Source organism: Rhinolophus sinicus, chromosome 16, assembly GCF_057876585.1.
Source record: "Rhinolophus sinicus isolate RSI-liver-muscle chromosome 16, RSI-T2T, whole genome shotgun sequence".
NCBI classification, from domain to species: Eukaryota; Metazoa; Chordata; class Mammalia; order Chiroptera; family Rhinolophidae; genus Rhinolophus; species Rhinolophus sinicus.
The window spans coordinates 45,927,374-45,942,623 of NC_142516.1; the positions used below are offsets into that span (position 1 = coordinate 45,927,374).

General features: G+C 35.8%; 1 protein-coding gene across 1 annotated transcript in view; it reads left to right on the top strand.

Moving 5' to 3' along the window:
• Nucleotides 1-335: 335 nt before the first annotated feature.
• TRPM3 (transient receptor potential cation channel subfamily M member 3) overlaps nt 336-15,250 on the top strand; it is an 833,246-nt gene continuing 818,331 nt past the window's right edge. The window contains exon 1 of the mRNA XM_074330560.2: nt 336-472. Coding sequence (XP_074186661.1) covers nt 449-472 — 24 coding nt within the window. The 5' untranslated portion in view covers nt 336-448. The remainder of the gene's footprint in view (nt 473-15,250) is intronic.

Consider the following 15,250-nt stretch of genomic DNA (forward strand, 5'->3'; position numbering starts at 1 on the left):
AATGAAATCCCGAGGAAACGAAGAAATGACTTCCTTTGCTCTGGGTAGCAGTTGGTGTGACCAGGATGAAGGGTTTCTTTATTAATTTAATTTTCCCTGTTTGCACTAATTTAGCTCCACAGTTAACACAGGGGCACCGGAGCCTACTTTAAGAGTCAGCCCTTGGAGCACAGGAGCTAGCCTCATTTGCAAACTCACCACACGACTGGAAGCAACGCTAGAAGACAGAGCTGCCGAAGCCAATCGCTGCCTGGCGCAACCTGTGGCAGGCTCCAGGGCCCAGGCTCTCCCGCTGCCCCGGGAGCGGGTTCCCTCCCCCTCAGTCCTCCTCGACGACGGTGAGCCTGGCTGCTGCTTTCCCTGCACCTGTCGCACCGCCCGGCTTTGGCAGAGTGAAATGAGGAGACAGCTGGAGTCATTATAGTTCCTCTGTTTGAAGGTTGCCCAAATGAAAAACAAACAAACAAATCTGGTGAGTTTCATGTTTCTTTTAAGTGTACAGAAATGCAGCTGCTAAGTGGTGTAGGAGATCAAAGGAGCCTTTTAAATTCAGGACACCAAAGCGTTCTTCCTGGCTTGATCCTTGGTGGAGATTTGTTAGAAAACTTTAGAAGAAAGTTGCGGAAGAGGATTTTAGGTCTATTAAACTTATGTGAATTGTGAAAAGTTCTTTATAAAGCTCATTAAGTGTCCTCATTGCTGATCTCTGTGGAGAATGTAGTGAGCTCAGAAGTTGTCTTTTGGGTGGCAGGTGTCAAGCGCATAGTTTAAAAAATCTTATTTTATAGAATGATAAGGTATTATGATTGATTGCCTGTTAATTGTCAGTTTCTTAGACAGAAACAAAGATGTATTCTAAAGCATGCAGCAATTTCAGTACTTTGAAATGAAGATGAATCTTAGACCCCAAGTTTGAAGTTTTGTCTTAAAATATAAAGATGTTATATAGGTAAAATAACTAGCATATTATTTTCAGTGCACATTGCATATTTTAAATAGCTGTGACTCCAATGATTAGGGCAAACAAAATTTGTATATATTATTTTCGTCAGTACCTTAGTTGTTAATTTTCTTAATATTTCCATTTCTAAAAGAATGTAAAGTTATTTATCATTGTAGATTGCAATAGAAAAAGTAAAGGATAGTAATTGAATATTTAAATTTTCTTATATTTTTAAAGTTACAGTTACAATTTTATTTTGACCAGAATTGGTTAAATTGCTGGTTTATAAATGGTTTGTACTTGAAAGTTATTTTTCTTTAATTTGACATGCTTTAAATGACTTCATCATGTTACTCCTCTATTTAGCAGCAGAAAATTAAAAAATATGCTATATGGGTAGAATAGCATAGCAAATGTGTCTTGTATAATACATTTTAGTTGTTCTTGATTATGTTTGCATGTGTGATGAAATATATCTTGGTTATTCGGAGATTCTTTTATTTTCTATTTGTTCTCAAACTCAATTATTTGCTTTCGGCTAACTTTTTTTCTGGCTAAAATAATATATCTGTATCTAAAAACATAATTTTCACCTGGGATTGTTTTAGTCCACAAGTTTAATGGAGAACTGTTTCACACTTAGTTATTTTGGTCCAGTTGGAATCTTATTTTGACAGCTTTAAGGGGCTTGCTGGGGAGGTGGGGAGAGAAAATGAGTGTGGAAGAGGCTCTTGAATTAAATAATGTATAAAGGTTAAACATCAAACACTCATGACTGCCATCATCATAATTCTAAATCACAGCTGAACATGGATATGATCTCTTCCTCCAATAAATCCTAACCTCCTTGCTGTATTTTTTCTTCCGTTGACCTGATTTTCATTTCCTTAGCCTCTGGGATATAGCTCCATAAAATGTCGGTTTGAGGACAGGAGCCCCCAAAGGTAGGTTTTCGCTTCAGATTTATACCAGACAGCTTACCAAAGGCATTCCAAGTGAGGTCCTGGTTGGTGGTCTTCTCAAAGTTCTGAGCTATAGCGCTGGTTGGTCATCCAGTGGAAGGCAAGTGAATACATGTATGCACCTTATTGCAAGAGAAACTCTAGTTTTTAAATGATGTGTGTAGAATTTCTCAAAATGAAGTTAAAAAGAGTTGATAGCCGTTCAACAAAAAGCCGTTTTTTATTTGTTCCCCCCAAATTTGAGGAGTACTTCACAAACATTTTAATTTGGTGATTGGAATATGGCTTGGCTGTTGGGAGGGAACTGTGATTGCCCATCTTCTGCTTTCTGTGTAAAATGCCACCATTTTTCTTATTTTGGTATCTAACAGTATATGTTTAAGTTTTCATTTTCTAATTTACATTTTTAAAATAAAACCATTCAATTTCTCAAATAAAGCCTCTAATTGTAAATTAATTTCATTAGAATTTTGAGTGGGATATGTGTTACACATGGGAGGTCAAAACTTTACCAAAGTTGCCTTTAAAATTCACAGTAAAATTCATGTTACTTTGAAAAATGTATTTAAAAAATGGTATGTGTTCATTGTAGATAAAGTAGAAGATGTAGAAAAGTACAAAACTGGTTATAAAAACCACGCAGTCTCAATAGGTAGAAATAGTTATTAAATATTATTGTGTATTTATTCATATGAACTATGAATATTTTTTAAAAAGTGGAATCATACTATATACAAACTGTATTCTGCCTTTTCCCATAAATCATTATTTTCAAACAATCTTGGTTATTTTTAAGCAGCTACATAATGGATAAGCTGTAACTCTTTAAAATATTCCTTTGTTGACATTTAAAGTTTCATTTTATAGTAAGTTGGTACAACAAGATTTGCTTGGTACGGTGCGTTTTAGATATTGAAAATATAAGCTCTTCCCTATTTCCAAAATGTGGATGCTTTTTTTACTCCAAAATGGAATACTTCATTATGGAAATGGATAAAGGAGGCTCTTTAAATGATTTTTATACCTTCATTTTAATTTTAAAGATAAACATAGTAAACACCTGTTGTTATAGCTAATACTGATTGAGTTCTACAAAGATCATTTAAAAAGACTTAATAGGCCATTAATACATCGAGGGAACACTTTGTAAAGTGCCTCCATTACAAATCATTTAGAACACTTCTCTTCCTGGAGGGTACCATTACATTTATAAATGCACTTGCAAACAAATAGGATATTTGGCTTTATTAAAATTCTCAAGGTACTTTTGATATTACTACCTCTAATATAACAATAGTAATGTCAGCTGAGGTTTATGATTTTAGGTGGGTTATAAAATCAGTAGGGAATGATGGATTTTTGAAAACTAATTATCAGCTACTAGCTTAAAATAGCATCTGGCTAGCAGTTCCTGACTCAACAGTTCCCCACTTTACACTAACCGTCTTAGGAAGACATTTTAAAAGATGAATTCATAATACTTCCAAAGACCAGTAGTGATAGTTAACCTATTGCCAGTTTCGGGGAGAAAGTTCACTGCACTAGAAAATATCAGTGACTCAAGTCTCAACGTGACTAGAAAATAGGAAGAAATCCACTTTATATCTTTTCTTGTGTTTGACTCCTAATTCACAACCTTATCATCTATACCAAACAGGGAATTGGGTCTGCATCCTTTTCTTGGGTGCTCCTTTTGAGGAAGCCCAAGTAATCTGTATATGCTTCTCCTGGATATTAGTATTTCTCTTTGTAAAACTGTCAGAGATGGCAGACCACGTTACGTGGAGAGAGAGAGGATGGAGAATTACCAGTAGTGCTGGCATCTTGCACCCCTTGGTAAAGCTCTGCAGGCAGGCTGAGCGACTGGGAGAAACCTCAGAGGAGTGCGTACAGAGTGGAGGGTTTTGATGTACCCCAGCTCTTCAGAATAGTGCAGGTGGAGGCTGTCTCCCAAATGGAACAGTGCCTTTTGGGAAGTGTGTGTATGTGTCTGTGTGTGTTCACGTGCATGAGTGCTTCACACAAAGTTCCTGCATGTCCTAGAGGTGGCCTTGCCTTTAGAGCATCAGAAACCCAACAGGTGTAGGTAGGAGAAATGCTCAGTCAGTCTACTTCCTAGCAGCAGATCTGAGCAAGGGACGTGACCAGTGGCCAACTAGATCAAGAGTGAAGCCAAGGGGAATTCTTAATATCCCCTTGTCTGTTGGCAAATACCTGGCTGAATTATTTTTTTTTAATTGAGATCGAGTGCAATTCTGTTAGATAACACATGCATTTAAAAAACACTAGAAGGGAGATAATCTGGCTATCTTCTCGTTGGTGAGGTTATGTAATTTTGAGTGATTTTCATTTTGCTTTAAAATAACCTGCTCATAACATTTTAATAATCGGAAAAATTAAGGTTATCCTTAACTAAGAGCACAACTGAAATAAGTTTACATTCATTGAATTTCAATAAGAAGATGTCAAAACGTCTATTTTGCTTTTGGAGTCTCCCTTAGTGTTACCTTTAGTTTATCACACATAAGTTGGTTAGGTATGGTGGTAAGGAGACAAGGATTGCTCAGTCACCCAGATTTTCTTCCTTCCTGGAGTAGTGACACCACCAGCCACACCTGAAACAACTCTTTTAATCTCAATAGTTTCTCCCCTCCCCCCTTGCTCTGGTTAGAGAATGTCAGAGTGTGCTGGGCAACCAAGGTTATGTGATCTGGTGGGCCAGATCCGATTAATGTTTTTAATTGTGTTTTCAAGATGTAACACACCCAGGGAGATTTGTTCCAGATGAATGCAGCACAAAATGAAAAATAAAATAAAACCCCCTCCAAGCACAATATTGTTCTGAATATTTCTTTGAGGCATCAGCAGATTTTAAATCACTGGAAAATGGACTGAAGGCATTCTCCACATCATTGTGCCTTTCCCAGTAATTTGAAATAATGTTTAGTTTTAAACATTTTTCTGTGTAGCCCTATTCTCTACCTGTCATTGGTGATCTCACTCATTATATTAAATAAAGGTATCAGCGAAAGGTATATGACAAATCATAATGCGGATAGTTATGACTCGAGAGTATTTCATCTGACATAATTTTTTAGTACATAAAAATTTCTGCATGTTTTTGTGTGTATGTGCATACTTTCAAAGGTCAAAGGCAATACAAAAGGTTTGTTTAGAAAATATTAATTGTGAAATGCATATGGAATAGAGCAAACCATTATATAAAAACTATTGAAACAAACACATGTGACTGTTTTTTGTAAAAATACCACCATTTTGGGGGGATATTTGCGAATATCAAATCATGGAGTTTAATTATGTGGGAATTTCTGATAGTTATTAGATTCTTTATGTGATACATATTGTATAAAGTAGAAAGAAATAATATTTAAATTGGTTCTTAGAGTGTGCAAACAAAAGCCAATTTAGGGGGAGGATATTTTTGAAAGTAAGTTAATTTAGATTTACCTTAGTAAAGGTCTCACACACACACATTAGGCTCGCAAACTGACTGGTTTCATCTTGGTGCTCTTAGTTTAATAAGCAGTTGTTACAAATGACAACTAAGGAGATTTCTTTGCATGTTAAGGTACTACTCCATAACTAATGCCATTTGGTTTGTTGTTGGGGAGTCTCAAGATTTATCTCCAGGGCATTTAAATGCTGAAAACGCAATAAAAAACCTAGGGTTTTTTCTCTTTGATTTTGCAATAATTTGCCTTTTCACTTTGGATTTAAGTAGCCTTAGAAAAGTAACAACGTCCTTAAACTCTCTCTTACAATTTAGAGTTAAAAAAGAATGTATTGTAATCAGGAGCGTTAGGTTTTTGAGAAATAAAACTCTGTTTAGGAATAGATTTCCTGTTATATCAGTTATCCAGAATGTAGAAAATTACTTTGGTTGAGTGTGGACTAGGAGATGTGGTCTTTATCTTGGAGTAGATCATGGGGAAAATTTGCACACATACTTAAGAGAGTTACTAAATTGTATGTTTCAGATATGCATACTGATAGATTTCAGATAATTAATAACAGGCCTCTTCATTGCTACCTTAAGCTCCACTTTTAGGTAACTCAGTGAAACTGTTCTATGAAATTCTTCCTACTAGAGATTTCATAATCTCTAAAACAAAAGAAATAATATAAACCCATTTTAAATGTTTAGGCCCTGGTCACTGATATTGAGGCTTTGTTTCCAATTAAGATTTCTATAGGAAGTTAAAATCACACAAGCATAACAAACAGCATGAGCATCTCTGGATAAATACTGTAACTATCTGAGCCGAGTGGGAGTGGTTGTCTTTATTTTTTAAAGCTAATCACATGAGGAGAATTAGTTGTTGACAGTGACTTGGAGTAAGTGTGGAAACTAGGGATCTTTATAACCTTACCTATCACACAGTTGTTTTGACAGCCATATTCACTCCTTACAGGCACAAGTGTCTGGGTGTGCTGTTTCTTTACCTTTAAGTTCCTAAGCATCTCTTTGAAAGCAAAATTTTCCAGTACAAAAAACAGATATTTAAAGGTGATGATGACTCAAGAAGCTAATAGAATAGGAACTGTTTTAAGTTGTTCTTTCAATCTGAATATAGTTGCTAAAATAACGATGTAGTTTGGTTTCAGTACAAAAAAATAAAATATATACCAAGAATGCTTTTTTTTCCCTTTAAATAAGTCTCCAAAGGACTAGAGAAAACTTCCTGACTTGTATCATCAAAAGGATATGAATTGTGTAGAACCTAGATTTTGTATAGATTTTAGTTGGACATTTTGGGTGAAATGGGCAAATTATTTTTTCATTCCCTGTATTCTTTGTAGGTTCATTGCATCTCTGTTAGTTTGTTTGGACACAGTAGATGTATACTAAAATTCTCTAGAAAAACCTTTCTCTGTAAACATTGGGAGACCTTGCCAGTTCTAAATTGACAATTTGGCAAATGTGGAAATCAACATTGTTGCAGAGAGGCTAAAATTTCACAGGCAAACTGTTTTCTGTGTACCATTTGATCTAGTGGCGTTTGAAGAGAAAAATCTCTTTGAGATTATTAATTTATAGCAAAAACTGTTGCATAACCTGCCAAACTATGGCTACTGTTTTCTTCAAGCCAAACTTGCATTTCTCACCTTTTGTGAGTAGTGACTTTATCTTTTACAGAATTTATAGCAAACAGAGAAGTTAAAATTGAATATGGAATTGAAACATCATTTCACTTTTTTTTAAGGTTGCTATTTTAGTTTATGATTTATGTAGGCCGCCTCCTGCTCAAATCTCATTTTGTAGCTTGCCTCAATCAGTATTTATCAAAGTGGGAGCAAAAAAATAATTGCTGGAGGTGGATCCCTGGGACCTGCCTATTCAACAGGCATCTCTAGGTAAACTTTGAAAGTCAATACTTTTGGTGTTTCAGATGCTTTGAAAGAAGGTGAAATACATGCACCTCCTTCCCACGTCTACTCCCACACAGTAGATATTTACTCAGCATTTTGACAAAGGGTTTCATATGGAAGAAATTAACCTGGGTGGCTAAGATTGGATTGTCTAAGAGTTTAGTGTATGCAGTGCACCAGAGGTTAAAGAAGAGCTGACATGGAATCCTAAATGATGAATGTAGATATAATAATCATGGAGAGAAATTTTCATGACGTTTCCTGAATTTTTAAAATAAGATGTCAGTTTTCAGTATTATTGTCAGTCATTGTCATACTGTCATCATTAGCAGTGGCAGTTTAAAACATTCTGATTTTAAAGTTGCTTTAAAGAGGTCTAAATGGTTTCCAAACTGTGGGGAAGATCTTGACCTAGAGCTGGCAACTTATAGCAAAGAAATATTCATATGTAAATAAGTTAATGCTAAAATCTAATAATATAAAATTCAATCATTTGTAACCCTGTTGACGTTTTTCAACTGAAAATGTAACTCTTCACAAGTCAAAAGAATGGTTAAATATATAGGCACCCCAAAATAAACATGACACGCACACCATCTTGATATGCTACTGAAAACAATAGAATAGATAGATAAATAATAGGAGAGGCACAAGCTATTAAATCTGCTAATTTGAGACTTTTAAAAATATATAAATTTTACATAATAAAATAAACTGTATGAATTGAGTCATATGAGGAATGATTTGTGAGGGAAACAGTATTTAATAGTGTTCCAGGAGGGCCGATAAAGCAAATTTTTAGTATTTGGTGGTTCCTAACACTAAGTAGCTCATAACTACTGTGTTTCTCCAAAAATAAGACCTACCTGGAAAACAAGCCCTAGCATGATTTTTCAGGATGGCACCCCCTGAACATAAGCCCTAATGTGTCTTTTGGAACAAAAATTAACATAAGACCTGGTCTTATTTTCGGGGAAACATGGTATTAGTAACCCCACAATTTATATTATGCTAAATACCATTTTAGACACACAAATGTTAGAAGTTAGGCAGAATTCTAAACTTTGCCTGGGGAAGTTCTGGAAGGTTTTTCAGAACAGATGACCCTAGAGCTGCTTATAGATAGTATGTGCTCAAGAAATATATACATAATATCATTAGTATTGCTCCTCATGACAATTGACCTGGGAATTAGATATTTTTTAGATTAGTTTTTCAGTGGATTTGGTTTAACTTTAGTCTATGGCTTTGGATATCTTAGTTTTCTCCTTTTCTTCCTGTCTGTAACTACAATTGAGGTAGCAATGAAACCTAGTTGGGGCTTTGATAAAATGCCTCTACTGCTGTTCAATGTGCACTTAAGTTTTAGAAATTCTGGGTCTTTATACAAATAACTGTGGAAATGTGTTGAAGGATGTTGAGTTGCAGCTTTTGCGAATGGGAAAAGATGTCACAGAAGGATATGTACTTAAAGGAATAGATGATGGGTGTGTCTGCTAAGCAATACTGTGCTAAGCAATACTTTTTGTGTGTGTGTTTCTATGTATATCTTTATTTTTCTTCTTTTTAAATTTTATTTTTAACTTTATTAAATTTATTGGGGTGACATTGGTTAATAACGTTATATGTTTCAAGTATACCATTCTATAATATATCTTATGTATATTGCATTGGGTATTCACCACCCCAAATCTAGTTTCCTTCCATCACCATATATTTGACTTCTTATACCCTTTTCTACCTCCTCCCCCTCCCCTTTTCCCTCTGGTAATCACCGAACTGTTGTCTGTGTCTATGTGTTTTTGTTTTTTATCTTATTTGTTCGTTTGTTGTTTTCAGTTTTACGTCCTACATATGAGTGAAATCATATGGTTCTTGACTTGTTCTGTCTGAATTATTTCACTTAACATGATATTCTTAAGATCCATTCACATTGTCACAAATGACAATATTTCATTTTTTCTTTTGGCTGAGTAGTATTCCATTGTATATATGAGGAGTGACTTGAAAGACTTCACTTATCTAGGATACCACTGATGTATGAGTTCTGACAATTAAGTTTGCGAACTTGTTACAAAGATGTTGCTAACCTTTCTTGATATCAGAGGGATTATTCATTAGGAATTTGTACCAACTGAACAGTTAACCAAATTTACTATTTGGAAGTGCTGAAAAGGCTGCGTGAAAAAGTTAGATGACCCGAACTTTTTGCCAACGATTCATGGCTCTTGCATCATGACAATGTACCAGCCTACACGGCACTGTCTGTGAGGGAGTTTTTAGCCAGTAAACAGGCTATTGAGAGTATTGGAACACCCTCCTTACTCACCTGACCTGGCCCCCAGTGACTTCTTTGTTTACCCAAAGATAAAGGAAATATTGAAAGGAAGACATTTTGATGACATTGAGGGCATGAAGGGTAATACAACAAAAACTCTGACGGCCATTCCAGAAAGAGAGTTTCAAAACTGCTTTGAAGGGTGGACTAGGTGCTGGCATCCACGCACAGCTTCCTAATGGGAGTACTTCAAAGGTGACCACAGTGATATTCAGCAATGAGCTATGTTGCACTTTTCCTAGGATGAGTTCGCAAACTTAATTGTCAGATCTTTAATCAATATATATATTGATATATACCCATTTTCTTTAATCAATCATTTATCGAAGGACACTTTCCATTGAGGAAAGCTGGTGCTATCAAGAGAACTGATTGGTTGGGTTCTCTTTAAATATTTCTCTCATAGCCACATCTTTTTCAACAGCTAGAAAAGAAATAAGGAAAAAACAGGGGAAGGTAAATGGGATCAAACATATGGTGATAGAAGGAGAACTGATTCTGGGTGATGAGCACACAATGTGATATATAGATGATGTATTACAGAATTGTACCCTTGAAACCTATTGCCACCCCCATAAACTAAAAACAAAAATAAAAAAAGCAGGGGAAAGGTAAGTGAAATCTTACATTTTAAGTAAGTAACCTAGGTGAGGTGCTTAGACTTTTAACTGCTAGTTAAAGAGAAATGTGGCTAAGAATGAGAAACAGTTTGAGGTCAACTTAATATTAAACCACACTGAAAGTTTAGGACGAATCTCTTAGAAGAGCACTTGCCTACAAGCTAACAAAAATTTGGAAGAGTGGTTAAAGGAAATCTTATATAGCAATGAGAAACATTTAATTTCTTTAAAAATTGCTTTCTAAATTAAATGAGCATCCAATTTAAAAATGATGCTCATTTAATGAATAATTTTGTTTTAATTTGCCAAATTTTACACTTTGATAAGTAGAAAAACCTCTTTTATAAGGAAGATCTGACTAGTCATTCACATTTGTGGTGGGGCACTTACCATGTGATTTGAATTATACGAGGGAGGCAACCTTGCCACCTAATGGTGGTATATTAAAATTGTAATTTTAATTTCAGTTCAAGTTGAGGTAGGAATGTCTAAAAAGTGGTAAATACTAAACAGCAGAATAGAGAAGTGGCAGGAAATATCATCTTCCTTTTCCTTAAAAGCTACTATATGAAACATATGGTTAAAAAGATTACAGAAATCTCTAGAAAGCCCAAGGTAGAAAAAAATACTTTAATTGGCAAAATCTCCTTCACTGACGGGATCTTTCTTATTAAATGTACAACACTGAATACTAAGAAAAAATTAAATATCTTTCTTGAAAGGTTAAGTGAGTGGAACATAGTCAAATAATTGCATATGACATTTACCAAGCTCCAGAGGAAAAAGGAGATTGTCAATCCCTTGTCTGTCAATCATTGGGACAATACTTTCTATATTTATTAAGTCAATGATATGCAGCATTCAAAAATCACAAAAGCAGGCTGATGTTCTCAAGGCAAAAAAGTCTATTTTAATAAGAAACGAGTAACTCTGTGGTTGCTCTCTGTCTTTCCTTGCCTTTGTGACTGTTATTACTTTTGTGTCCTTTTCCCATCTACATTATTTTCAGCATTGAGAATAAAATTTCTAGTCAGCCAGACATATTATTCAGAATCTATAGATTAATTATTCCTTTTATATTATGCTTTTAGAAATTGAGTTTTCTATAATTAACTGTAGGATAGTAAGAGCAAAACCAAAATATATCCTTTTAAGTGTGTTTCTTCACATAAATCTTCAAATCTTTTAGCCATCACACCAAAAAATCACACGATCCTGTTCTCTTTTCTATCCACCTCATTATAAGAATTCCCTTAGGGAAGAGCTGACAACACTTGATGAATTGAGGGAGTCATTCAGGCATCTTGCAGAAAAGTCTCTTTGAGAAGTGAGCAACCAAATGTCACCCTGAACTTTTGATATATTATTAGTGATTTCATGAAAGTGATAAGGTGTATTAGTCTAGTTGGTATCCTTCTTGTTTGTGTTTAACACATAGACCATCCCACTCACTAGTTCCTCAACTTAGCTTCCTCACAGAAAAAGTACACCCTACAAGGTGCTGCCTAGAAATGCTGCAACGATGACTTCCAAACTTGTTCAGGTCGCTGAGAACTGGGGAGTCTGTTGTGGCACAGCGTAACAACGATAAAACAAACCTCGCATGTATGAAATATATATATTTGGAACTCGTGAATTATCTCATACTAGATTTTATTGTATATAAGTGGTAGCAGCTACCGAAGGTTGAAGAAAACTTACAAGAGATTATAAGAGACTTAGTAATGTTTTGCTCATTAACCCATTGCTTTCATTTGCTAATTGGAAAGGAATTATGTTGGTTAAAAACTAACCCATTTCCTTTTGTGAATACTGGTGTTTTGACATAGTTTGGAAAACATTATGCCAAGGTCAGGGTGTCTCAGCCCTGGATGTGCATTAGAATCACCTGAGCAATTAAAAAAAAAAAAATCACATCAACACCAGGATCCACCCCAGATGGACATGCTGAGAATTCTTGGGTATTTTACTCAAGCATTTATAGTTTGAAAAAGTTTTCCAGGTGATTCCAAGTGTACAACCAAGGCTGTGGATGTTATGCTGGGCACGGCTATGGACAGATGTTGAGGGAGAGTCTGCTCGGACTTCGTCTGTGATAGGCAGGTTGGCTGTTATTGTTACTTAGCTGGTGTTCTCTGGTTGATAGTAGCAACAACCCCAGCCAATCAGCTGCTGCAACCTACCTGCCTCCCAAAGATGAATACATCAGTCTCCATATCACACAGACCAATCCCTCCAACATATGTCCGTTCTGTCTCTTGTTGCTCCGTATATGCCTTAGTTCCTTTAACAGTTGTTTAAAATTCACTTGCTTCTAGAATAGATAGTATTGCCTAGTGGACAGAGACTAGGAAGTAAAGTCAGGCAAATATGGTTGAAATTCTAACTCAGCTATTTATATGTTGATGCTTGGCTTTCTGGACTTTTGTTTCTTCAGCTGTACACTGTGGGTTAAGATTAATTCCATCACCACATGTAAACTGTGTCTGTTACAACTCTTCACATCTTAGATCCACAGCTCCCTTCTATATGACAGTAATAAATACTAGTAGTTATAGTTGTATTGCAAATTTGCTTGCTCATGATTTTGTAGTTTGGATCCACAGATTTCACATATTTTTGTCAGGGATGCTCTCTCATTTTTTGTTCCTTCCCAATCTCCTTTTCATTATCCCCAACCCCGATCTTGTACGTATCTCAGCCCTTATACAGTTTTCTGTACAGTAGTTGTGTTCTAAATGTTGATAATAGACTGTTCTTTCTTGATTTCAAAGTGCTACAGACTTCCTGATGTAGATACTGAAAACAATTGCATAGAATCAAATCTTCAGTGGTTCAATTAGTAAATTACGTAGAGTTAAATTGAAGACATTTTCAAATATCATATTTTGAAATATTTGTGCAATACCAAGTAGAATCACCATTTTAAACTAGCATGAAGCCCTAATGGTATTTTCATGTAAAACACATTTTTTTCATTAATAACCAGAGGCTGTATAATTGTATAAATGCGCGCACAAAATCAGAGAGTCTGCCAAGAATTTCAGCAAACAATTTACATTTCTTTCTAATGTAAAATCAGTTACTGTGGCCTGTTTTCTTGAGCTCAGACATAGCTTTAATTACATCTAGGGACCGTGTCTTACAGTCCTGCAAGTTTTCACACTCTGATGCTAAGAGCAGATGGAAAAAGATGCTATAATATTACAATGTAGTTTTGCAAATAGGTGTGAAGAATCAACCTTCTAAAATTTCATAGGCTTCTGCTTCTGATGGCTGCACCTGTGCAGTTGCAAATATTTTTATAATGTAGCTAACATTCCTTCTTTGGGATTTATCTTTATTGCGTTTAGGCTTCAAGTCTGGTTCCATAATCATTTATTTAGAGTCTTGCCTATAAAGCTGATCAGACAGAAGGGCTGCCCGTAAAGCTGAGGGTAGGAAAGGAGAGGGGCCTAAGGGTTAGAGTCAGGCTGAAGGAATTCTGTGCATGCTTCTGCCAAGGATGAAGAGCTACAGTGTATTGGGGAGGAAAACTAGGAGCACAAAATACATTCTCAAACATCAGTTTATTGAGACAGTAAACATTTGAGTGAATGAACAGAGCCCCGACTATGTACCAGGCACCACCACAGGTTGTTACATCAATGACTCTCCTACCTGATTGACATCTAGAGACCTTTCTCCAACCAATGCAGTCTTCAACTAGATAATTCAGGTTCTAAATTTCCTATTAGTTCACTATTTCAGTAAATGAGGTATATTGTTTGAGAATTAAAAAAGTTTATTTCCCTTTATTGATATTCCATAGCTTTGAACAGTCAGTGTGAAAGAAATTTAAACATTAAAACATTTAAGTATTCTTCATAAAAATTAGTCAGTGTAAAATAAGAGTGACAATTTTGTCTTCAGGTTCTAGAAATGTATGCGTTTCATGGTTCTCCCCACTCCATGCAGAGATACCATATAGGCTTATACCGATTTTATACCCTACAACTCTCAGGAGACATTACCATGATGAAAGTGAATGGCAATCCCTAGAATTGTACAGTGCATAACTTGGACAACTGTACCTGGTGGCCCAGAATATATGACCTACCCTTTTCAAACAATACTTGACGTTCATGAAGTATAATAATCGTTTATATGAAGATCTTTTTTATTCAATACCACAGCAGAGTGTTATGTGTAGTTGTCATTAGGGAAAGCAATAACTTCCCAATACTTCGCTATCTAATTTCTGGTTAACTATGTTAGATGACCTCGGACCTTTTATTGAGGACCAGTTGGTGGCTTGACTTTCTTCCTCATTTTCTGCTATCTTACATTAACCAATTTCAATCACTTACCTGAAGTACAGGTTTCAGGTGACTATTTTAATTTGCCGTTCCCTAGGGCAGTATATCTCCAATTTGCCTGATGTTAGCAATAACTGTGTCTGTAAATAATGCAGATTCCTAGTCTCCATTTTATGTTTGTAGAATCAGAAGTTCTAAGGTAGGGCCTGGAGATTTGTGTATCTGCTCTTGGGTACATATTTCTTATGATGTGGAATTTCCTTGTCATAAGATATTGCTGCCGCAGAATGTCTCCCACAGAAAATCTACATTACCAAAGCCTATAACTAAAGCCCAATGGTAGGTCAGGGGTATCCCAGGATCTTCTTCCAGGGTCTTTAAATATGCACATTCAGAAGATCCTCACAGTGGTTTTTGCAAATTACTCAATTACATAATGTTCTTAGGTCCATCCTATTTGAGTTAGAGCTGTTGCAAAACAGGGAGTCCTATTACAGCTAACAAAGAGGCCCCTCACCGACCAGCAGATGTCCATCACTCATCAAATGCAGGGAAGCCTGCTTTGATGGAGCTAGAGGGGAGTCCTGTGCCTGATTAAGAAAACTGTTTGGAATTCTGCCATCTTGCTCAGGCTGCAGAGTACTTGCCCACAAACCACTTCATGGAAGCCACACAACACATCATGAAGAAGGCATGAC